Below are 24,483 nucleotides of genomic sequence, written 5' to 3'. Positions count from 1 at the left end.
GTGGGGTAGAAGTGGAAGGATCATTAGGCGCGAGTGATCATGCTCTTCTGAAGTTTACTATACAGCGGAAAGGAGCAGCCAAGCATACTAGGACTCAATTTCTTGACTTTAAGAGAGCCGACTTCATAAAACTTAGGGAAGTGCTGGGTGAGATCCCATGGACAGTAATACTAAAAGGAAAGGGAGTTCATGATGGCTGGGAGTTTGTTAAGAGGGAGATAGTAAAAGCACAACTTCAGGCAATACCAATGAGACGGAAACATGGAAGGTGCCTAAAGAAGCCAGGGTGGCTATCTAAAGAACTTTTAACTGAGTTAAGATTAAAAAAGGATGTGTACAAAAAATGGAAAAGGGGGGAAACCACCAAAGAGGAATTCAAACAAATAGCCAGCACGTGTAGACACAAAGTCAGAAAAGCTAAAGCACAGAATGAACTCAGGCTTGCTAGAGAAGTTAAAAGCAACAAAAATGGCTTTTATGGGTATGTTCGTAGCAAAAGGAAGAACAAAGAAACAGTGGGGTCACTCAGAGGAGAAGATGGTGAAATGCAAACAGGGGACACAGAAAGGGATGAACTCCTCAATGCCTTCTTTGCCTCAGTCTTCTCCGATAAAGAAAACAATGCCCGACCTGAAGAATTTGGAGCAAATGATTCAGCAGAGGAAACACAGCCCAGAATAACTAAGGAGATAGTACAAGAATACTTGGCTAGTTTAGATGTATTCAAGTCTCCAGGGCCAGATGAACTGCATCCAAGAGTATTAAAAGAACTGGCAGATGTGATCTCAGAACCACTGGCAGTCATCTTTGAGAATTCCTGGAGAACAGGTGAAGTCCCGGCAGACTGGAGGAGGGCAAATGTTGTACCTATTTTCAAAAAGGGGAAAAGAGAGGACCCAAATAATTACCGCCCAGTCAGTCTGACATCAATACCAGGGAAGATTCTGGAGCAGATCATTAAGCAAACAGTCTGTGAGCACCTAGAAAGGAATGCTGTGATCACCAATAGTCAGCATGGATTTCTGAAAAATAAGTCATGTCAGACTAACCTGATCTCGTTTTTCGACAGAATTACAACCCTGGTAGATGAAGGGAACGCAGTGGATGTAGCCTACCTTGATTTCAGCAAGGCATTTGACAAGGTGCCCCATGATATTCTTGTAAAGAAGCTGGTAAAATGCGGACTTGACTATGCTACCACTCAGTGGATTTGTAACTGGCTGACTGACCAAACCCAAAGGGTGCTCATCAATGGTTCCTCTTCATCCTGGAGAAGAGTGACTAGTGGGGTGCCACAGGGTTCTGTCTTGGGCCCGGTCTTATTCAACATCTTTATCAACGACTTGGATGATGGACTCAAGGGCATCCTGATCAAATTTGCAGATGACACCAAACTGGGAGGGGTGGCTAACACCCCAGAGGACAGGATCACACTTCAAAACGACCTTGACAGATTAGAGAACTGGGCCAAAACAAACAAGATGAACTTTAACAAGGAGAAATGTAAAGTATTGCACTTGGGCAAAAAAAAAGAGAGGCACAAATACAAGATGGGGGACACCTGGCTTGAGAGCAGTACATGTGAAAAGGATCTAGGAGTCTTGGTTGACCACAAACTTGACATGAGCCAACAGTGTGACGCGGCAGCTAAAAAAGCCAATGCAATTCTGGGCTGCATCAATAGGAGTATAGCATCTAGCTCAAGGGAAGTAATAGTGCCACTGTATTCTGCTCTGGTCAGACCTCACCTGGAGTACTGTGTCCAGTTCTGGGCACCACAGTTCAAGAAGGACACTGACAAACTGGAACGTGTCCAGAGGAGGGCAACCAAAATGGTCAAAGGCCTGGAAACGATGCCTTATGAGGAACGGCTAAGGGAGCTGGGCATGTTTAGCCTGGAGAAGAGGAGGTTAAGGGGTGATATGATAGCCATGTTCAAATATATAAAAGGATGTCATATAGAGGAGGGAGAAAGGTTGTTTTCTGCTGCTCCAGAGAAGCGGACACGGAGCAATGGATCCAAACTACAAGAAAGAAGATTCCACCTAAACATTAGGAAGAACTTCCTGACAGTAAGAGCTGTTCGACAGTGGAATTTGCTGCCAAGGAGTGTGGTGGAGTCTCCTTCTTTGGAGGTCTTTAAGCAGAGGCTTGACAACCATATGTCAGGAGTGCTCTGATGGTGTTTCCTGCTTGGCAGGGGGTTGGACTCGATGGCCCTTGTGGTCTCTTCCAACTCTATGATTCTATGATTCTATGATTTCCTTCCTCCCTACCATTTTGGAAGTTTAGGCCTTGCCGCCAGGGAAGAAGAGGCAGGTGGCAGGGCAATTTTACAAAGGACTGCTTATTCCATGCTTCTCTTTTGGATTTAATATATACCATAAGACTAGTTCCCTGGGGGAAAGGGGGAATACAGTGGTGCCCCGCAAGACGAATGCCTCGCAAGACGGAAAACCCGCTAGACGAAGGGGTTTTCCGTTTTGGAGGTGCTTCGCAAAACGAATTTCCTATGGGCTTGCTTCGCAAGACGAAAATGTCTTGCGAGTTCCTGCGGGGTTTTTTTCCTCCCCCCCCTTTTCCCAAGCCGCTAAGCTGCTTATCAGCTGATCCGCTAAGCCGCTAAGCCGCTTAACAGCTGATCCGCTAAGCCGCTTAACAGCTGATCGCTAAGCCGCTTATCAGCTGATCCGCTAAGCCGCTTAACAGCTGATCCGTTAAGCCGCTAAGCCACTTATCAGCTGATCTGCTAAGCCGCTAAGCCGCTTATCAGCTGATCCGCTAAGACCGCTAAGCCGCTAATAGCGCTAATCCGCTAAGCCGCTAATGGGCTTGCTTCGCAGGACGAAAAAACCGCAAGACGAAGAGACTCGCGGAATGGATTCTTTTCGTCTTGCGAGGCACCACTGTAACTCAAAAAGTTACCAGTCATGATAGGCAAGTGTAGAGTTGCCATATTTTGAAGAGCAAAAAAGAGGACACATTTGCCAACTTCTACTCTTAACCATAGATCGCTATGACGACATCTACTCTTTGTAGGCTTTCGAAGCTGTGATATACTGCTAGTAGCAATGTTCTGAAATTTCAACAGCAAAAGAATAATAATAATAATACATATTGCTCCCTCGCTTGCCACATGAAAGTATTTGGGCTCATGTTCACATCTTTGTGAACACAAGTGGGCACAGAGCAATTTATTAAACTGTTAAACATGTACATATGGACTTTCCTTAAGGGCAGGGGGCATTAACTCTTGCCCTCCCAGACTCCTCCAAGATCTTGTAGCTGAGGCAGTGTCCTTTTAGTTCAGCCACAAGAGAAGGGTTTTATACAGGATGTGACTAGCTTAAGATGCTGCTCTGTTGTGATTCTCTGCTCTAGGCTAGCTTAGATGGGTGCCTTAGATCTGAGTCTAATGCACTAGAAAAATTTAAATGGTTTACTGCAAACCAAACCAAATAACTTGAGACAATTTGCCAATTTTCTAATTTTAAGAATCCACCTAGGGGAGAAATTTTAATCATGAATGTAGAGGACCTACAAAAAGAGGACACGTGGCAACCAGTCCTGAAAAAGGTCACATGGAAAAGCAACCGAACTCTCTCTAGGCAGGAATGAAACTCCTCCAGCTGATCCTTCTGGGGAGTTTCTCTCCCCCACTTCTGCACCTTCAAGTCCACCCTCTCTGCCTTTGTGGTACAAGAGACTCTTGACCCCCATGAAACACTAGTCCCCCCCTCCTGTGAATTGGGGTCTCCATGTGAAATTTACCTCTCTGAAGATGTCTGAATGACTGAATATCTGAGGAAGCAAAAAGACAGGCTTAACAGGCTACAATGCAATAGCTTAAAAATAAATTTTTTTTACAAAACATCATAGCATCTGTTGTTTCCTTATTTCAGGGGTCTGCAACCTTTAAGACAAAAAGAGCCACTTGGACCCGTTTCCGAAGAAAAAAAACACTGGGAGCCGCAAAACCGGGTTGCAGACCCCTGCCTTATTTCAATCAAAAGATTACATCATGCAAAGACGACAGCTGTAGGCCTAAGTAGTGATGTTAAATATTCTCCAAAAGACTATTCTTGAGAATGTATTATCACTAGGCCTAAGGAATTAAAACAACTAACGTGTTTAGTTGTAATTCCTGCATTGCAGGGGGCTGGACTAGATGATCTTTGGGATCCTTTCAGACTCTGCTATTCCATGATTTCATGGGAAAATGAGAAATGGTAAACCATACTAGGAAATGGCAGAATACAATGATTCAAAATCCACAAATGAAATGGGGATCTGAACTGGATGGATGAAGAAAGGTTTAACATCTGCCCCAAGTAAACTGGCGGGGAAAAGCTGTTGAAACTGGAATTTCCAAGCATGGTGACAAACCAAATTGCAGAGGAAGAATCGGCAGAGGTTTACCCTGTAATTCCAAGGGACTCGTGCAATGGGAAGTCCTCCCTCTTAGAATAGGGCTGATCTCCTAAGAACCGTGGGAACTCTGAGGAGATGGGGATGGCTGAAGCACGAGAAATGGCTGGTGAGGTTGAAACTCTGAGGAAGAGGCGGCTCAGCCCTTGCTCTGCTGCTGGGAGACCAGCTTGGCAGGAGGTGGAGGAGGGACTGGGTGCTTGCAGGTGCCCTTTTTAACACACTTCATGAGGGAGAAATCAAGCAAATTTTGAGAAGCCCCAAAATAACCTCTCCAGATTGTGTGGAGGGAAAACAAAATGCAAAGGGGATTCCTTATACTCGAGAACTCAACAAGATGGACACTGGACTGACCCTTCAGAAATATCCTTAAGGGCTTTTGTAAGATATTGTAAGGCTCTGAGGGTTTTCCCCACAATCAAGCAGTATATAAATTTTATGAAAGAAAGCAAAATCTATAAAATTAAAGGGGAAACCAAGATAATAGTCTATTGGCGGAAAATTAACTCAGACTGGTGTGCAGATTGTTTGCAGGGACAAGCTCTGCCCCCAACCCAAGCCTTCAAACTCCCTCCCAGTTCATTAATGGGGCAGACAAAGAACCCAAACGCCACTAGAGGATCATTTCCCAGAGTGACGCCATTGATGGGGGTCCCAAAGTCTGCAGAACAGACGGTTCAACACCCATGAATTATCAGTCCCTATCCCTCCTGTGAAATTGTTCCTCCCCTGGAAATTTACCTTTCTGAAGCTGTTTTCTGTATAACACAGCAACTGAGGAAGCAAAAAGATATAAAGTGTAAGGGCAACATTATTCCACCTGAGATAAATCTCCATACAAAACTAACATTTTATAATGTGGCATCCTTAAATTCAAGTACAATTATTAAATATTAATTGAATTGTACAAAAAAATAATTAAAAAGAAGAAAATCATAGGAAGAATCTATGAAAATAACTAAAGATTTAAAACTCAACAATCATAGAGCAAGCTTACTTTGTCCCTGAAATTGGGCTCTACATTCTTGGACTGGGGGCTTCTTAATGCCCTTTGACTCCATTCAGAGCAGGAGAACCTCCAAAAGGACAACCCCAGATTGTGCAGACAGGGAACCACAAGGAAAAGGAGGTTTTGTATAACTGTAAACAGATGCACACGGGAGGAAAAAATCCTGACTTTGCTCTACACTCTGGTTCAGGCTTTCTTTACAGGATCCAGCGTCACAATATACAGGGGCCATTCTGGGGGAAAGGAAATGAAGGCTGGAGCACCAAGAAGGAAGGTATCCTGGGGTTACTCAATTCCATGCAGTAAGAGCCTGGCATGTTCAGTTCTGAAGAAGTAACAGAATTCCCAGTGTGAAATCCTGGCATCCAGTTTTCATTACCTTCCCATTGTTTCATTGTATTCTCCACAAGGTGATTTAGATCACAGGATTTGAAGATCCTATTCCTCAGTTCTGAAGGGAAAGCCAGTGGCTTCTCTGGACTCTCTCTTTCCTCATACCTGGTGAAAAGAAAAACAGTGAATGGCCCCATTGTGGTATTATCTCCCAAATTATTGCAGGAGATCTCAATAACATGGACAAAGTTGAAGTTCATTTCCCAACAGGTAATTTTCAGGATTCAGCTTCATCTCTTGACACCCACCTCCAAGCCCTGGTAAGTGGCTTCCTAAGGATGCTAAACAGCACAAGGGACAAGATGTAACCCCAAGCGACACCACCGGAGGGCTCCCATGGCTTCCAAAAATGCTGCCCCCTAACAGCTTTCTGGGAAGGTCCCAGGACTTAAGAACCAGACCCCTGAGGTGGAATGCCTGCAATCCCTCCCTCCCTGAGCTTCTCCAGAGGAGGTGAGTGATGTCCAAAGCTGCCAAGAGTTGGGTGGCTGCTACTTGGACAAGATGCTACTTGGACATTGAAATGTGTTGGTACATCCTAAGCTCTTCCCAAGCATCTTTGGCACTTTCTCTTCTAGATGTTTGAAATTACCAAAAAGTCCATGAACAGAAAGTGCAAGAGAAAGAAAAGAGCCCCCATCCCTTTGTGAAGTGATGTGGGGAGGGAGGGAGGAGGCAGTTGACCTTGAACCTTGGAGGGAAATTTGGGGGGCTACAAGTTCAAAATAGGGTCCCCTGCTTTTACCTGTGAGATGCTGCAGGCAGTGAGGCCTACAGTCTCCCCCCTGCAGGGCCATGTCTGAGGTTCTTGCATCCCGGCATCATGGAGTGATACTAATGGAAATGAGCCAGATCCACTTACCTCTGCAAGGTCCTTCTCACATCCTAGAGGGGAAAAGAGAAGGGAATTCACTGCACACCACAGGCCACACTAGGAAGACCCCTCAGACCCTGGCCCTCGGATGTCAGTCTGCCTGGCACATGCCAAGGTTTGGGGTAGGGATGGCGGAATCAGTCAGTTTTGGTTTCTCACAGCTTTTATTTTTCCATTCTGAAATTATTAATTGTTCTGATTTCAAGATCTCCACATTTCCACATCAGCTTGCCATTTTTGTTTAAAATCCTTTTGAAAACCCACCAGCATTTTAGGGAAATTTCACATTTGTGGGTTCAAGAGACAATTCACACCATCTCTAGTCTTAGATTATAATTTAAAAACTTTAATCCAGTTTGCATTGTGCAATTCAGATGTAAGTAAGCCTACAGGATAATCCTGCCAGGGCACTGTCCCAAACTGTCTTCCATAGAAGTCCACAAATTTCAAATTATGTTTTCCATCTGGAAGTAAAAAAAAGCACCTGCAGCATAAAATGTCTCCAAAGGGGTAAAAAAACAATTCCGTCTTTCCTTGGGCTCATCCACACTTCTGCTTTTCCTGTGCCCAGAAAACACAGGTCCAAATGGTTTTGTCTTTGCCCTGCCGCTTTCCCTCAGGAAAAACCTGCTCCTTGGTGCAACATCAAAGCAAACGTCAATCCGGAGAAAACCTGGCTGAGGTTTGCTCTAATTCAGCAGTAAACACTGGGGTTTCCTGGAGGAAAGGGGTGGGACAAGCAGCAGTCTGGATTCGTCCCTCTGTCTTGCTCTTTGGTCACTGTGACTGAGCACCATTTTGGGCCGATCTGTATCCATGGGGAAGGGGATCAACCCAGAAGTTGTGGAGGGAATGGGAAGAGAAGCTTGGTCAAGAGACTGGCTCATGTCGGAAGCAGACCTGAACGCATCCTAGATGAAGCCCCCCACAGCTGAAAGGCATTCAGAGACAAAGCATCAGCAAAGAGCAAAGAAGATCAGCTCCCGTTCCATCAAGAACACAGATGAATCTCTAGTCTGCATTCTGGTGAGTTAAGCATCCCAGGTCTCTTGGGTCTTCCTGTCCATTACAAACCTGACTAAAGGCTCCATCAACTGAGTCCCTGCACTCCTTGCATACATGAAAGGGGCAGCCTTTTCCTGGATCCTCTGGTTGTTCCTGCCACCATCTTACCTGCAGGACTTCATTCGCTGGCTGCTGACTCTTCTCCTCCATCTCCTGGATGATCCTCTCAAGAGAGGAGAGTTTCCTGGAGAGTCTGGCCAGCTGCTCATCCCTTCTCCCTGCAATCTCCTTCTCCACCTCTTCCACGTGAGTCAGCAGACGTTTTTCTTGTTCTTCCAGGAAGTGGCGCAGTTCTCCGAACTTCTCCATAGTCTTCAGCCTCTCAGTTTCTGTTAATTTCTGCAAGAAAAGAGGAGGTCTGAGTGTGGAAGGTGATCAGCCTTCAAAACATGAGGAAGAGAATTGTGAGAGTTCTACAGGGACGACACTTCTGATTTTTCATAGACATGAAATCTCCAGTTACTAAAGAAGTAAACCTTTATTTTGAGGGGCAGCCCTCTTCATTGACTTTCTGTTGACTTCTGTTTTGCAGAGGGATACAGCCTAAAGGAAGGAGCATTTTTTCTAGCCATGGATGTTCCCTGCATGCTTTGGGGCATGGCATAACCAGAGTTAATAAACAGACTGATATGGAAAAAGGAGAAATGGGGAGAAGTTGAAATGGGCAGATTTCCCCATCCCTCCTCAGTCCTGACTCGACTCTTCAAGTGCTTGTTCCCTCCCTAGTAATAAGAGTGGCACTTACAAGGAGGTCTTTGCATTCCTTGTCCAGGGTTGCTTGATGGGCCAGAATTTCCTCTCTCTCTTTCCTCAGAATCTCCAGGCGGTGACAGATCTCTCCCTAAAGAGAAAAGGGAAAACTAAGGTCTGATTGAGACACACAGAGAGGAGGTGAATAGTGTGCTGGCTTCTTGCGCCCAGTGGTCTTGCTATAATAGCAAAGCAATTTATTCAAGGAAATAAAAGTCCAGAGGTTTTCAACCTTTTTGGGTCCATGGCTCCCTGGACCAGCTACCTTTTTTCTGTGCCAGCCCTGTGGGGCTCAGGGACCCAGTTAGGTCACCCCTTGCTTACAGACTTCTACCTAGTCTTTGCAGATGCTTCTCAGGGATATCAAGGGAGATCCCTTTGTCCCCTTGGAAGAGAGAAAGACTGTGACTCCTTCTTCTGAGTCATCCCAGGAGCCCTCAGGCTTCCCCTTGGCTGCTTTTTACATAATAAACAAGGATGAATCCATGCCATGCCTACTTTGGACCTGAGAAGTAAAAAGAAAACCTCCCAAGTAGAATCCTTTAACAGGGAGAAATGTAAAGTATTGCACTTGGGCAAAAAAAATGAGAGGCACAAATACAAGATGGGTGACACCTGGCTTGAGAGCAGTACATGTGAAAAGGATCTAGGAGTCTTGGTTGACCACAAACTTGACATGAGCCAACAGTGTGACGCGGCAGCTAAAAAAGCCAATGCAATTCTGGGCCTCATCAATAGGAGTGTAGCATCTAGATCAAGGGAAGTAATAGTGCCACTGTATTCTGCTCTGGTCAGACCTCAACTGGAGTACTGTGTCCAGTTCTGGGCACCACAGTTCAAGAAGGACACTGACAAACTGGAACGTGTCCAGAGGAGGGCAACCAAAATGGTCAAAGGCCTGGAAACGATGCCTTATGAGGAACGGCTAAGGGAGCTGGGCATGTTTAGCCTGGAGAGGAGGAGGTTAAGGGGTGATATGATAGATGTCACATAGAGGAGGGAGAAAGGTTGTTTTCTGCTGCTCCAGAGAAGCGGACACGGAGCAATGGATCCAAACTACAAGAAAGAAGATTCCACCTAAACATTAGGAAGAACTTCCTGACAGTAAGAGCTGTTCGACAGTGGGATTTGCTGCCAAGGAGTGTGGTGGAGTCTCCTTCTTTGGAGGTCTTTAAGCAGAGGCTTGACAACCATATGTCAGGAGTGCTCTGATGGTGTTTCCTGCTTGGCAGGGGGTTGGACTCGATGGCCCTTCTGGTCTCTTCCAACTCTATGATTCTATGATTCTATGAATCCACAGCTATTTCTCCCCCTCAAGATCCAGGGATCTCCTACCTTGTATTCCTCCAAAGCCTCTTCCACAGGAATCACCTCGTGATGTTTGTGCTCCTTTGATTTCTCACACACCAGGCTTCATCCTCCTTGCAAAAGAGCTTCAGGGGCTCCTGGTGATCCTCGCAGACTCCTCCTTTCCCTCCTTCCTCCTTTCCCTCTAAGGCTGAGATTCTGGGCTATTTCTGCCATATTAGCCAATTGCCGGTTGGGGATGAGGCTCCTTCTCTGGACTCTTTCTCTGCACTGAGGGCAGGAAGCCTCTGCCTCCGATTCCCCCCAGAACAGGATCAAGCAGGATCGGCAGAAGTTGTGCCCACACTCTGGGATGGTCACTGGATCCTTGAAGTAATCCAGGCAGATGGAGCACGTGGCTTCATCACAGAGACGCTGGATGTGACCCTCAAAAGCAGCCATGGCTCCCTCCCTCGCACCAAAGATCCGAGTTAAGTTTCACTTTCTCCGTTTTCAGCCACTGGGAGTTTCCCTTCCAGGAAATGACTCAGTGAGCACGTGATCTTTATTTTATTTTTTAAAAAAAATGTCCCCAGGTCTTTGCAGTTGCTGAATGTTTTCTCAAGGAGTAGCAAATGCTTTTTGATTGTGTTATAAGAATTTTGAGTTGAATAAAGGTTTCTTTTCCTCTGTATCAATAAGGGAATAGATATTTGCTATCAGTAAAGTCTCCCCACTTGTCTGCCCCCCTGCATTGCACCCTGTGATGCTCAAAACCACGGCATAGTCCGCTGTATTGCTCAGCCACTGTGAGATATTATAATTGTGTTCACCGTCGCTGTACTAATGTTACTTTCTTTAATGTTACTTTTATGTTGTCTCCCTACTAAATGTAACTTTTATGATGACACACAAACGATGCCAACATCATGTAGGGGATGGAGCAAGGGGAGGTGGTGCTCAGGCAGGTGGGGGGGGGAGGTGTCTTTATTCCATCATGTGCCACCACCCCGTGGAAAACGCAGGGAAAGGAGAGCAGGCTGCCAGATCTTTGAGAGAATCCTACCAGTCTCTCAGAGAGGTCAATTCCACAGGCATGTGTTGTTCTAGCTCTTAGTATCCCAGGAGAAAAATAAAATGCACCTGCTGCCAAAATGACCCTCCTTGGGGGAGCACCGGGGTATGAAGGGGGGCGGGGTGTGCCATTCCAGGTACCATTTAGGGAAAGGGTACCATCACGGCTGCTCCCCTGGGATGCGCGGGACCTGCGCCGCACGCTGCGCAACCCCGGGACGCAAGCCACGCCCCAGCCTGTTCTCCGCTCCGGGGGCTGCAGCTTGTTGCTCCGCCACTGTGGGGGTAGCACTGTATATTTGAGGTGGGGCTGAGGAGCAAAGGGAAGGTTTCCTGCGAAATGTATGGGGCAGCACAGGCCATGGAGCCCCTTCTGGAAGCTGCCAGACTGCAACTCTCATCCTCTCTGACCCCTGGCCATGCTGGATGGGTCAGAGGGGAATTGGAGTCCAGCATTATCCAGAGGACACCCCATTTGATGCCCCCGATAGACAGAATCCAGCCTGTAAATAAGGAACGTCAATGCATCCACTCAAAACACATTTAACCGGGCAGAAGCCCCACTCAATGCAAGAAGGTTTACTTCTGACAACGTGTGGAGATGGCGAGGCTGTATTTGCAGAGGGCATTTGAAGCTGACGCCCTGTTCAATTTCTTTTTCATTTTCTTCCCATCTGAGGTCTCCAGAGCAAGGAGCTATCCTGCCTGACGTGGATGAAGGGGTTCATTTTTGTTGTTGTTGTTGTTGTTTAGTCGTGTCCGACTCTTCATGACCCCCTGGACCAGAGCACGCCAGGCACTCCTGTCTCCCACTGCCTCCCCCAGTTATCCTGCCTGACGTGGGGGAGGGGTTCATTTTTTAGTCTTCCATTAATCCAATAATGCATGCATTTTAACAGCTGCATAAGATATTGTGGGGGGAGGAAGGTTTCCTAGAATTGCAGAGTTGCAAGGGGTCCTGAGGGTCATCTAGTCCCACCCCCTGCAGTGCAGGAAACATTTGCCCAACGTGGGGCTCAGACCCATAACCCTGAGATTAAGAGTCTCATCCTCTGCCAAATCAGACATCTCAAAAGGAAAACAAGATTGAAGGTGAGGAAATATTTTATTTATTGGGACTGTTAAAAGTGTGAATGTCTCTGGAAGAAGTAAGCTCCAGAGGGAATTCTGGGAAAAGGAAAGAAAATGCAGAGCAAGAGCAACCCATTTTTCTTTGGTTATTTCTGCTGATTTTGACCGGAATGGATCCTCTCAAATGGCCCTTGCAAAACTGCCCAACCTGCTCTTGGCGGGTAAATGGTTTTTATGTCAGTCACTCTGGTCTGGAGAGAAACTCCTGCTGGGCCTGAGAGGCAGATTTAGTCTCCCCAGGAGATACTGAAGTGGGTTTCATTTCTCCACAGTAGAAAGAAAGGGAGGAGGGTCTCTCCAGAGAACGAGGCTCCTGAGAACGTGTAGAGTTCGGCTCCTGAGTCATAATGCATATGGCTCCCTCGCTTGCCACATTAAACTATTTGGGCTCATGTTCCCATCTTTGTGAACGCAAGTGTGCACAGAACAATTTATTAAACTGTTAAACATGTACATATCGACTCTCCTTAAGGGCAGGGGGGTGTTAACTCTTGCCCTCCCGGACTCCTCCTCCAAGAGGAGGGGAGACACTGCAGAAAAGGCCCATTCTTGTGTTGCCACCCTCTGGGCCTCTTGAGGAGGCGGCACACAGAGAATGGCCTCAAACGCTTCCTCCACACTCACCCCCCACCTTCAGTCATCATTACCTTATAAGTGAAGTTAGAAGCTTTTGCCCCAAAGTTCATTACTTACCATTTAGATATTTCTATGTCCATTCAGTCAGTTTGGAAATATCCTCACAATCAATCCCTTCTAGTTCCCACCACCTTGGACCATTGAAAGTCCTCAGTGAATTTGGCCACCTCATTTTCAGCCAGAAGCCCAGATAATTTCTGAATAGTGGATTCCTTCTTTTTAAATTTTAATCTTCTTCTTAGTTGTTTACCACAGAGAAATAAGGCCAATCAAAATCCACATCCCACCCGCAGCTCTCCAAAATTTAGTGCTCTCACTGACACAGGTGGCATTCAATTCCTAGCCAATGAATATTTGTTTCCTTTCATTTACTTCTTTATTTATTGCTAATGCTTAATGAAGATAGATAACAGCAATCGTGATATGGAGGCTTTTGAGGGAAAAGATTATTTATTGGGAATGTTCAGGTGTTTCTTTTTCTTAAAAAACTCCGCTGCAGAGGAAATTCTGGGAAAGGGAAGGGAAAAGCAGCAATTTTTGTTTGTTTTGTTGCTTGTGCCGATTGTGACTAGAACGAATCCTCTCAAAGGGTCCCAGAAAAGCTGCCAAAAAATGCACTTGAGAGGGAAATGCTGGTTTTATAGCAGTCATTCTGGTCAGGAGAGAAACTTCTGCTGGGCCTGTGGGGCAAATATAGTGTCTTCAGGAGATACTGAGCTGTGTTTTACCTCCACCCAGACAAAAGAAAGGGAGGAGGGTCTCTCCAGAGAACGAGGCTCCTGAGAATGTATAGAGTTCGGCTCCTGAGTCAGCGTCAAAAAATGACACACGTCCCCCTTCATAGTCCAGAGTCACTCGGATCCTCTTGAGGTCCCCACTCAGGGACAGAGGAGGGTCATCAGGGGAGGTGCAGGCCCAGTACTTGCTTTCAGACTTCTCCACAGCCCAGATTCCTCCCTCAGGACTGAAGGGAAGAAAGCTCCTTCTCTTCACAGACTTCCTGGCAACCCCCACAGTCCACCATCCCTCGCTTCCCACAGTGACCTCCCAGAAATGTCTGCCTGCTGTGAATCCCTCACGTCCCAACACAGAAGTACAATTGTTGAATCTCTCAGGACTGTCGGGCAGGGCTTGCCTTTTATCTCCCAGTCTCACACTTTTCCGATCCTCGGACAGGATGAGCCTGAGATAGGCTGTGTCTGGATCCAGAGTGACATTTGCTGTTGGGGGGAAGATGAGGGAAAGAGAAGAGAGGCAGAATCAGCCGAGAGTCAGGAGACGGACATCCTGATCCAAGAAACAGCCCAGGAACCAGATTCCCTCTCATAAAAACAGGACTTATTTGCATTGCATTTAGGGTTAGGACCCTCCTCTCCTTCTTCCAGACTCTCATCAGAATAAACTTCGAATAAAAAGCATCCTTGTTATTTTTATATTCAATATACTTCCTATATTGTGACATTCCTGTCAATTCACAAATCTTCCGAGTAAAAACCCCCATTATTTTTTTTATTTCAGCTCTGCTGTGTCAGCTAAGGAGAGGGAGAGGTTAGAAGAGAAGGGAAACTGCCGTCCTCTGACACACTCTTGTGTGAATTGGCTATTTAGGGCTCCCAGGGGATGGCGAATGAGGACAGCCAGTTTAGATGGGCAGAGAACAGTCATGGACCCTTTAATGCCCTCAATATGGTTAGAACTGGGGAGAGTGTCAATGTGGACCCAATTCTGCCTCAGCTGGAGGCAGAACTAATGCTGCCTCAAGGGTTCCCTCTCAGTGAGGGAGACAAAATTGTATTCCTTTGTTTCTGAGAAGAGGAGCAAATGAACAAATGTAATTTCCCTGGTGTTTCTATTCTCACCACACGGTGTCACTTCGCCACCAATCCAATTCTCAACATCAGATACCCTTTTAAATGTGTTTGGGGTGGGGTGGGGTGGGGTGGGGTGTTATTGATTTCTGTTCTTGTTTTTATCCTGTATTTTCTACCTTTATATTTTTAATGTTGTGAACAGTCCTGAGATCTACAGATGAAAGGTGGCATACAAATTTAATAAATTATAATAACAACATATTTAATGGTTTGTTCCGCAAAATAAGATTGAACCAAGATATCTACAATTCCTGAGTCCTGACATCGGGGGAAGATTCGGCTATAAGAGGCTCTAACAGGGAATGTGGCTATTTACAAGGCTGCCTCTGAATCTTGGGGGTGTCAGGCTTGAGGAATTCTCTCCCCCTCACCCTGTTGGCACTAAGAGGCAGGAAAGAAACAAGAAAGTTATTATGTATGATTTATTCAGTCAACACGGTAAAGACCAACGAAAAGAACTCACTCTGAATGAAACTCACCTACAGGTGGTACCTAACACCAAGAAAACTAGCGCTAATACGCCCAGGAACCACACCAAAATGCTGGAGAGGGTGCACCTCCACAGGCACATACCTCCATATGTGGTGGGAGTGCCCCAAAATCCAACTATTCTGGACAACAGCCATACAAGAAATATGTAAAATAACTAAGCAAGTATTAGAAATCACCCCAGAATTGGCCCTACTAAACATCTTCCAAGACAATAATGTCCACTTGCACCACAAAGAACTCATAACCCACATATTTCTGCAGCACAGACACTTTCACCCCTCGAAACACCACCACCACCCCATGAATTTGGGACTCCATGTGAAATTTACCTTTCTGAGGTTTTCCGAATGACAGAACCTCTGAGGAAGCAAAAAGATATAATGTTTAAGGGCTACACAGCTATATCTAAAATAAAAATTAAAAAAAATCATTACAAAACAATGCTTCATAACTTATCATCCGTTGTTTCCTTATTTCAAGCAAAAGATTAAATCATAGAACAAATTACTAATGAGAAAACTGTATGACTAAGAAATTCAAACAGCCAACTTGTCTAGCTGCACTGCAGGAGGTTGAACTAGTTGAATTAAAACTATTCTGATTCTATGTGAAAATCAAAAATGGTAAACCATACTGGAAAATGGCAGAATGAAATTATTCAGAATCCATGAATGAAATGGGTATCTATACTGGATGGCAGTGCAATTTCCATCTTTTAAAAGGTGAACATCTGCCAGAAATAAACAGGTGGGAAAAGGCTATTTAAAGCCAGAAATTTTAGACATGTTGACACTATTGCTGATGGTTCCAAAGTCTAAGAACAGACTGTTCAACACCCATGAAACACCAGTCCCCCATTCCTCCTGTTCCTTCCCTGGAAATTTACCTTCTTGAAGCTGTTCTCTGAATAACAGAGCATCTGAGGAAGCAAAAAGATATAAGTGTAAGGGCGACTCTCTTCCACCTGAAATAAATCTCCATACAAAAATAATGCTTCATAATGTAGCATTATTATAATTTAAGGAAAAGATAAACTAGTAGAAAAAAATAATTGTAAACAAGAAAACCATAGAAAGAATCTATGGAAATAACTAAAGCTTTAAAACTTAGCAAACATAACACAAGCTTACAAATAGCAGAACAAAAATATTCAGCATGAATCCTGCTAGTCTCTGAACTTTGTCACTGAAATTGGGCTCTACATTGGAGGACTGGAAGGGGGGGGCAGAGCAATAGGAACCCCATAAAAGGATACAGAGGGGAGATGGAGACAGCCTTAACATTTTACCCAAGTAAAGTGGTGGGGGGAATCATTAAAGCCAAAATGGTGAAACATAAGGAGAAGCGAAGTTTGATGAGGAAGGATTGGAAATTTGATTTGATTTGATTTGGTTTGATGAGGAAGGATTGGGGGAAATAAAATAATGGCTGCACCACCAAGAAGGAAGGTATCCTGGTGGTACCCATGTCTGTGATGAGAACAAAATACAAAACAGCTTTGGACTATAGGCAATGACCGTTTTGCACAGGGGTTACGTTCTTGACCCCTGCCCCTTTTCCGGTCACTTCCGGGTTGCGGTGATGCACGTGGTCACGGTCCCACGTAAATTAGTTGTTGCCTGTAATATATGCCCAATATAAAACCCTTGGCGCCATTTTTCATTACCTTTGAACTGCTTCATGACATCCTCCAGGAGGGGATTTATATCACAGAATTCTGAGATTCTCCCCTTCAGCTCTGGAGGGAAAGCCAGTGGATTCACCAACGTCTCTCTTTTCTCATACCTGGTGAAAAGAAACACAATATGAGTCTGTTCAAATCCACAATTCCACAAATCCACAGAAAGGAATTGAGAGAGAGGAAGAGAGCTGCAGACAGGGAGGCACAGCAGGGAAAGATTCTTCTTCTGCACTAAGCCAGACATTTCAGGACCAGAACAGCAACCACAGGCCTCTGAGTCTCCCCGCTTATATTTACTCAAAGAAGAAGCACCATCATGTGATATCAGGGGGCATGAATTCTCTGAGTGCCTGGTGACAGCACAGCATCTTTCTCTAGATGTCCCCAGGGAAGGTGTAGAGAAAAAAAGATGGTTGCTGCTGTTCATATACGTGAAATGTTCCTTATAACCTCTCTCCTGAACCGGAGTGACACATTGAAGTTACAAATTACAGGATCAGGAACAAAGGTACACCGCTAACTCTCTTCCTTGTGAGATTTCCCCCCGCCTGGGGATATATCACACCTGGTGAAGTGGCCAAGACAGAGCTGCAGAGCAACTGCAGTAAATTTCCCGTGTTTCGTGTGCGAGGAGAAAAGCTTTCCCTTAGAGTAAATTCAAAGCATTTGTTTCTTGAGCTTGGCGATACCTTGCTTTGATATGTAGATAACCTCTGCTCTAGAACCAAATGATCTCAGAGGATGAGGCAGACCTTCCACAGATGTACAAGCAAACCAAGTTATTGGTCAAAAGTCCATCCAGGCCAATACAAAACAACATTATACAATTTAAATAAGTAAAACAAAAATTAGCAGGGGAAATGGCAGTACAGTGGTATCTCGGGTTAAGTACTTAATTCGTTCCAGAGGTCCATTCTTAACCTGAAACTGTTCTTAACCTGAAGCACCACTTTAGCTAATGGGGCCTCTTGCTGCTGCCGCACCGCCGGAGAACGATTTCTGTTCTTATCCTGAAGCAAAGTTCTTAACCTGAGGTACTATTTCTGGGTTAGCGGAGTCTGTAACCTGAAGCGTATGTAACCCGAGGTACCACTGTACTTCATTCGAAAACCACCTCTGCCTGAAAGGCCCCATCATGGCAGTCTCTGAAATTTTCCATGCAACTTCAATAAAATGAAAAACCCTTATGGTAGAAAGATATTTTCCCAAGAGGTCATTCATGACCTGCTCAGCAGGATAGCCTGTGATCGTATCCAGGAGAAGTTTGAGGAGCAATTCCAAGGGACTCTATGCAAGGGACAACAGAAAACAAACTCCAGGACCCCTAAACCCCCACAGATCCTTGTGTATTTCAGAGGTAGAAATCCTATTATCTCCCCCACAGTGGTCTTATGTGACTTTTCCCACTCTTATGGAGCGATGCTAATGGAAATGAGCAGGATCCACTTACCTCTGCAAGGTGCTCCTCGCATCCTATAGGGAAAAGAGAATGGAAATCACTGCACACCACAGGCCACACTAGGAAGACACCTCAGACCCTGCAATGGAGGAACACTCTGGCCCTCTGATGTCAGTTTGGGGTAGGAACGGCTAAATCAGACAATTTTCTGCAACTGGTTGAATTGTACACATTACCTGGCTGGAGAGCTGCCTTGGAAAGTCCATAGAAGTGCAAATGTTGATGGAAGGTTGTGACTCAGTTTGTGTACTGATGTATAAAGAGCAAATGAGGCAGGTTCACCTTTAAGTGTGGGTTCAGTGGAATTCCCCACCCCCCTTGGGATGTCAAAAAAAGTGTGCTCAATGCTGGAGCTCACATCTGTTTTGATTCATTTTACTTTTGGTAAGCTCTGAGGCATGGGTAGGCAAACTAAGGCCCGGGGGCTGGATGCGGCCCAATCGCCTTCTAAATCCGGCCCGCGGACAGTCCGGGAATCAGCATGTTTTTACATGAGTAGAATGTGTCCTTTTATTTAAAATGCATCTCTGGGTCATGTTTTTACATGAGTAGAATGTGTCCTTTTATTTAAAATGCATCTCTGGGTTATTTGTGGGGCATAGGAATTCGTTCATTATTATTTTTTTCAAAATATAGTCCGGCCCCCCCACAAGGTCTAAGGGACAGCGGACTGGCCCCCTGCTGAAAAAGTTTGCTGACGCCTGCTCTGAGGTGGCCAAAGTAGCTTCTGGGAAGCCCACCACAGGGCATGAAGACAGCACTGACAAACTGGAAGGCATTAGGAGGCAAACTATTAGCAAGGAGGAAAAAACAACACCTGGTTCCATCAACTCCGCAGAAGAATCTCTAGTTTGCATTAAGGTAAGGAAAACATCCCAGGTCTGTTGGCGCACCTGTGCATAAGAGACTGGACTAGAGACTCCATCCACTAAGCTCTTTTACGACTTGCATAAATTAAGGAGGCACATAAATTTCTGCAGACTTGTCCTTGGGCTGTTCCTGCCACCATCTTACCTGCAGGAGTTCGTTTGCTGGCTGCAGACGCTTCTCCTCCATTTCCTGGACCACCTTTTCAAGATGGGCGAGTTCCCTGGAGAGCCTGGCCAGCTGCTCATTCCTTTTCCTTGCAATCTCCTTCTCCACCTCTTCTATATGATCCAGATGGTGTTTTTCTTGTTCTTTGAGAAACTGCTGCAGTTGTCTGAACTTCTCCACTGTCTTCTGCCTCCCGGTTTCTGTTAATTTCTGCAAGAAGCAGGAGGAAAAGCAGAGACCAGAATCTGAAATACGGCCAGTCTTCATGACATCAGGAGGGAAATTATGAGATCTCCGCAGGAAGTGCACTTTCAATGACTTTTCATAGACATGAAATAAACGTCCAGTGGCTGAAGAAGCAGGGGAGGCAGAGATGAACACATTCTATTTGCCGTCTCCATTTCTGTTGCCTTCCATTTTGTGGGAAGCAACAGCCCTAAAGCACGGAACATTTTTCTGGACATGGAGGTTCCCTGCATCATTTCATATTTGGCATAATCAAGGTTCTAAGATGTTCGGAGAGCCTCCATGGGCACAAAATACTCTTCACTTCCAACCTGTGCCATTCACGAGTACAAAGACGACAACAACAAAAATGGAGGAGGGGGGGCTGGCAGAGCTAGCATGCCTATGCCCAGCACTCCCCTATTTAAGGTAAAAGTAAATGTAAAGGACCCCTGGACGGTTACGTCCAGTCAAATTTGACTATGGGGTGCAGTGCTCATTTCTGCTTCAGGCCGAGGGAGCCGGCATTTGTCCACAAACAGCTTTCCGGGTCATGTGGCCAGCATGACTAAACCGCTTCTGGCACAACCGGACACCGTGACGGAAACCAGAGCGCACGGAAACGCCGTTTACCTTCCCACCAGAGCGGTACCCATTTATCTACTGACACTGGTAAGCTTTCGAACTGCTAGGTTGGCAGGAGCTGGGACAGAGGAATGGGAGCTCACCCCCATTGGGTGGATTCAAACTACTGACCTTGCAATTGGCAAGCCCAAGAGGCTCAGTGGTTTAGACCAAAATACCACCTGCATTCACCTCCCCAATTTACTTTAAAGCTTCAATATGGCCTGCGTCTCTTACAGATGAACAAGCGGGCACATTCAGAAACATATTTCATTAACAATTTTTATAGTAACTGTCTCAAGCAATCTATGTTCTGTACAGCTGGGCTGCCAAATGGGAAAGAAATTCAATTCAGTTTGCATTCAAAACACAGCAATCCCCTGAAATTCACACTTCTCCAAGTTTTGCAAGGTTACCCCAGCCAGGTAGTGTCTACAGAAATGCATATATGGGGGTGTGTGTGTGAAGTATGAATAAATATGCATTTATTAATATAAATAACAGAGAGAATTGAATACTATTAGGCAGTGCTTTTTTCTGGGGGTACACATACCCCTAAACATTTTGTGAATCTAAGTTTGGCCTCATTGTGGGGCAGTATTTTAATATGAATAGGAAAATGAGAGTACCCCTAAACATATTTTTTTTAGAAAAAAAGCACTGATATTAGGGAAGATTGTCTTGCAAAATTTTAAATTTTAAATATAGGGAAATTGCAGATATATAGGGAAATTGAAGATATATATTTATATACGGAGAAATCCACCCTTAAATCTTATTAATTTTCAGCATGTTTTTTTATATAAAAACAACAACAAGCTAACAAACAAACTATTGTGGAAAAATGAGAAATGGAAAGACACCGAAATGGACAGATTTGCCCATCCCTACTCAGTCCTGACTTGATTCATAAAGTACTCACTCCCTGCCTAATAATAACAGTGATACTTACAAGAAGGTCTTGGCTTTCCTTGTCCAGGGCTGCTTGATAGGCCATAATTTTCTCTTTCTCTTTCATCAGAATCTCCAGGCGGCTGCAAATCAGTCCCTAAAGAGAAAAGAAAAAAACTCAGGTTAGCTAGAGAGAGGAGGAGAGAGGAATTGACTATTTTGCTGATTTCTAGTTTCTGAAGGCCTTGCACGTAATGGTTTGTAGCTTTGTAGTCCTCCCCCCACTTCTATTTTATAAATTCTTTTTGAGAAGATATAAAATGCAACAGTTAATGTTTGCATTTTAAAAATAATTATAAATGAAGAAGTCTTGATAAAAAAATGAGTATGGGGGGGCATTTTTAGCAGTCTTTGCCAACCTGCTGCCATCCAGAAGTTTTTATTGTTATTATTTTTATTAACATAAAATAAAAAAATACAGACAAAACAATAAACAAAAATAATAAAAGTTACAAAACACTGTAGAGGTTGTACACACAGGTCCCACTTCCCAAACACAATTAGATCCCTGGAAATCGTTCATTGGGTGAGCATTCGCATAATGAGGGTATGCTTACCATTATTTCCTATGAAATTACTTCTAATGTGAGATCTGTCTGCTTTCTTTCCCCCTCTCTCCATATTGTTTCCTGAAACGGCTGCAGCCAATCAGCAAAAAAGACACAAAGTAAAACAACTGATTTGTCTGATCTCTCCTGCTCTGTGATTTGTCTAATCTCATTTCCCCACCTCTGTGGTTTCTGCACCAAAAGGCTGCTACCAACCAGCAAAACACATGTGGAGTTTAGAGCAGTGTTCAAAATTTGCCAGGTGTCAGGCCTATTTTGCACCTGGCTATTGGCCACTTGCGACCAAGATGCCTGGGTGCCAGGATGGCGCCTGATGTCTGGAGGTACATGCCTGGGGATCCTTGGATCTTGACGGTTTTCACACACTAGCTAGCAACACATCCTGTAGAATTCTATCCATTATATTTTATCTGCAAAATCAGAATGAATTTCAGAAACCAAATAGTATTATTGACAATTACGACTTTTGAGCTGCCTGGCCCCAAAATGGCAACTAGGCATTCCGTTTTGGTGACTCCGACCCCGGTTGACGGAGCCGTTTGGCGCCTAGCTTATATATCTGAGTTTCTAACACTAGTTTAAGCACTTTCTCTTCCTGCCATTGTGGCAACATAAATCTCCGAAGCTGCTGTTTGCATTTCAAGGGAAGCTCCTTTTGGTACCCTAGCAAAGAGAGAATCCAAACTCCCTCCTCCCAGCCAGCCCTCAGGCTTCTCCTCAGCTGCTTTTTACATAATGTAACCTTAGAAGACATCTGAAGGCTGCCCTGTATAGGGAAGCTTTTAAAGGTGTATTCTTTGATTTTGTTTTTATATATGTTGGAAGCAGCCCAGAGTGGCTGGGGCAACCTAGGAAGATGGACGGGGTACTACTACTACTACTACTACTACTAATTATTATTATTATTAACAATAAGTATGGAAACTGCATTCAGGCAATTAATACCATGCATAATTCAGGCATAAGAGTTAAAGAAAATTATCATATGTAGTGGGATTGTAGTAAAATTTTAAAAAAATGGGAAATGATATATAATGAGTTGAAGAAAATGTTCCAATTAACATTTGTAAAAAAGCCTGAAGCTTTCTTGTTAGGGATTGTAGGAAAAGACCTGCCAAGGAAATTAAAAAACATCATGTATGTGACAATGGCGGCAAGAGTCTTAATAGCACAAGGATGGAAGAATGAGGAAATCCCGACTAAAGAACTGTGGCAAGAGAAATTGATGGACTACACGGAATTGGCGAAATTTACACATAAACTACGTGACAAGGATAACTGTGACTTTAAAGAAGAATGGGAACCTTTTACGAAGTATTTAAAGAAACAACAAAAGGAACTGGACTCCTTGGCAGGTTTTGAATAAACACTAAAAAAGAATTATTGGTAACATACAGATAGATAAACTGAGGATCTTTACAATTTTATAACATGCAGAGAATAACATGTGCTAAGAAACCAGAGAGGAGCTGAGGGAAGTCTGGGGGGTGGGGTGCGAGGGTGGGGTTTTCTTTTGGGGGGGGGGAACGGGGGGAAATTTTGGATGATGTGTTTTTGACAAATTGTTATGTTGAAATCCCTAATAAAAAATATTTTTTAAAAAAGAGTTAAAGAAAATTGCTGAAGAAGAATCCACAGCTATCCCTCTGCTCCCCACCACTTTAAGATCCTACCTTGTATTTCTCGAAAGCCTCCTCCAGAGGAATCACCTTGTGATTTTCATGCATCTTGGATTTATCACACACCACACAGATAGGACTTTCATGGTCCTCGCAGAAGAGGTTCAGGGGCTCCTGGTGCTTCTCACAGACTCCCCCCTTCCGTCCTTCCTCCTCCTCCTCCTTTTCCAGACTGAGCTTCTTGATCAATTCCACAAGGTGAGCCAGTTGCCGGTTTGGGATGAGATTCCTTTTCTGGACTGTTTTTCTGCACTGAGGGCAGGAGGCCTGCCTGCCTCTCGCCCCACAACACTGGACCAGGCAGGACCGGCAGAAGTTGTGCCCGCACTCTGCGGTGGTCACTGGATCCTTGAAATACTCCAGGCAGATGGAGCAAGTGGCTTCCTCGCAGAGATCTTGCACGGGACTCCCTGCAGCAACAGCCATGGCTCCCTCGCGCCAAAGAAAGAGTCAAATTTCGCCTCTTCTGTTTTCAGCCGCTGGGTTTTCCCCTTCCTGCAAAGGACTCCGGAACTCAATTGCCCACGTGGCTTCTTTTTTATATATTTTCAGTGCCGTCAGGCCTCTGCTTAATGTTGTCTCTTCGTTGCTTTGCAGAGAGGGGGTGGAGGGTGGGAAAGAGATGTACACTGCCCCAAGAAGGCAATGTGTAAATAATGTTAAAAACAAATAAACTTAAGCATCGTGGAAAGACAGGCTCTGTTTAAAGAAAATCCATCTTCCAGCTCTACAATTCTGTTATGTACTGAGTTGAATAGGATCCAAAAGGCAGCAGTCTGATTGGTCCACAGGAGCCACCCAATCCAGTTCCAGGTGGAAGTGAATCCAGGTGGAAGTGATTGGCCTACAGGTGAATCCCGGAATTAGCCAATCACGTGTGGCCCATTGTGTAAATAATGTATATAAAGCAGACATTCTGGGGGAACTTCCATTCCTCCTCACCACTTTGAGCTGAATAAAGAGCATGAAATCCACTCTCCGAGTATATTTCAAATTCCCCCTTAGTCTGCCTTTGCCTGAGGTTTTGTTGCCAGAACTGGGGAGATGACAAGCCAGAGTGGTGCATGCTCTGGTTATCTCCTGCTTGGACTACTGCAATGCACTCTACGTGGGGCTACCTTTGAAGGTGACTTGAAACTACAACTAATCCAGAATGCGGTGACTGGGAGCAGCCGCTGGGGTGAAATAACACCTGTCCTAAAATATCTTCAGTGGCTTCTAGTGCATTTCTGAGCACAATTCAAAGTGCT

At 44.8% G+C, this 24,483-nt stretch overlaps 2 protein-coding genes across 2 annotated transcripts in view; both read right to left on the bottom strand.

Annotated features, from left to right (window-relative positions):
• The window catches only part of LOC308465328 (uncharacterized protein), a 44,398-nt gene extending 32,755 nt beyond the window's left edge, over nucleotides 1–11,643 (bottom strand). Inside the window, 9 exon segments of the mRNA XM_080985198.1 lie at nucleotides 3,772–3,801; nucleotides 5,170–5,202; nucleotides 5,817–5,935; nucleotides 6,693–6,715; nucleotides 7,878–8,108; nucleotides 8,515–8,610; nucleotides 9,855–9,931; nucleotides 9,934–10,013; nucleotides 10,015–11,643. Coding sequence (XP_080841324.1) covers nucleotides 3,772–3,801; nucleotides 5,170–5,202; nucleotides 5,817–5,935; nucleotides 6,693–6,715; nucleotides 7,878–8,108; nucleotides 8,515–8,610; nucleotides 9,855–9,931; nucleotides 9,934–10,013; nucleotides 10,015–10,268 — 943 coding nt within the window. The 5' untranslated portion in view covers nucleotides 10,269–11,643.
• Nucleotides 11,644–13,078: 1,435 nt separating this feature from the next.
• LOC308469767 (zinc finger protein RFP-like) lies at nucleotides 13,079–23,819 on the bottom strand. The gene is made up of 8 exons (XM_080992690.1): nucleotides 23,228–23,819; nucleotides 20,987–21,082; nucleotides 19,165–19,395; nucleotides 18,142–18,164; nucleotides 16,677–16,795; nucleotides 15,897–15,929; nucleotides 15,340–15,369; nucleotides 13,079–13,867 (listed from the first exon to the last, which is right to left on the bottom strand). Exons 1-8 carry the CDS (start codon nucleotides 23,657–23,659, stop codon nucleotides 13,350–13,352), a joined length of 1,482 nt encoding a protein of 493 aa, XP_080848816.1. The 5' UTR covers nucleotides 23,660–23,819; the 3' UTR covers nucleotides 13,079–13,349.
• Nucleotides 23,820–24,483: the final 664 nt, after the last annotated feature.

This window comes from Podarcis pityusensis (genome assembly GCF_964106645.2).
Source record: "Podarcis pityusensis genome assembly, chromosome: 2".
Lineage (NCBI taxonomy): Eukaryota > Metazoa > Chordata > Lepidosauria > Squamata > Lacertidae > Podarcis > Podarcis pityusensis.
This window is presented reverse-complemented; position numbering and strand designations above follow the sequence as displayed.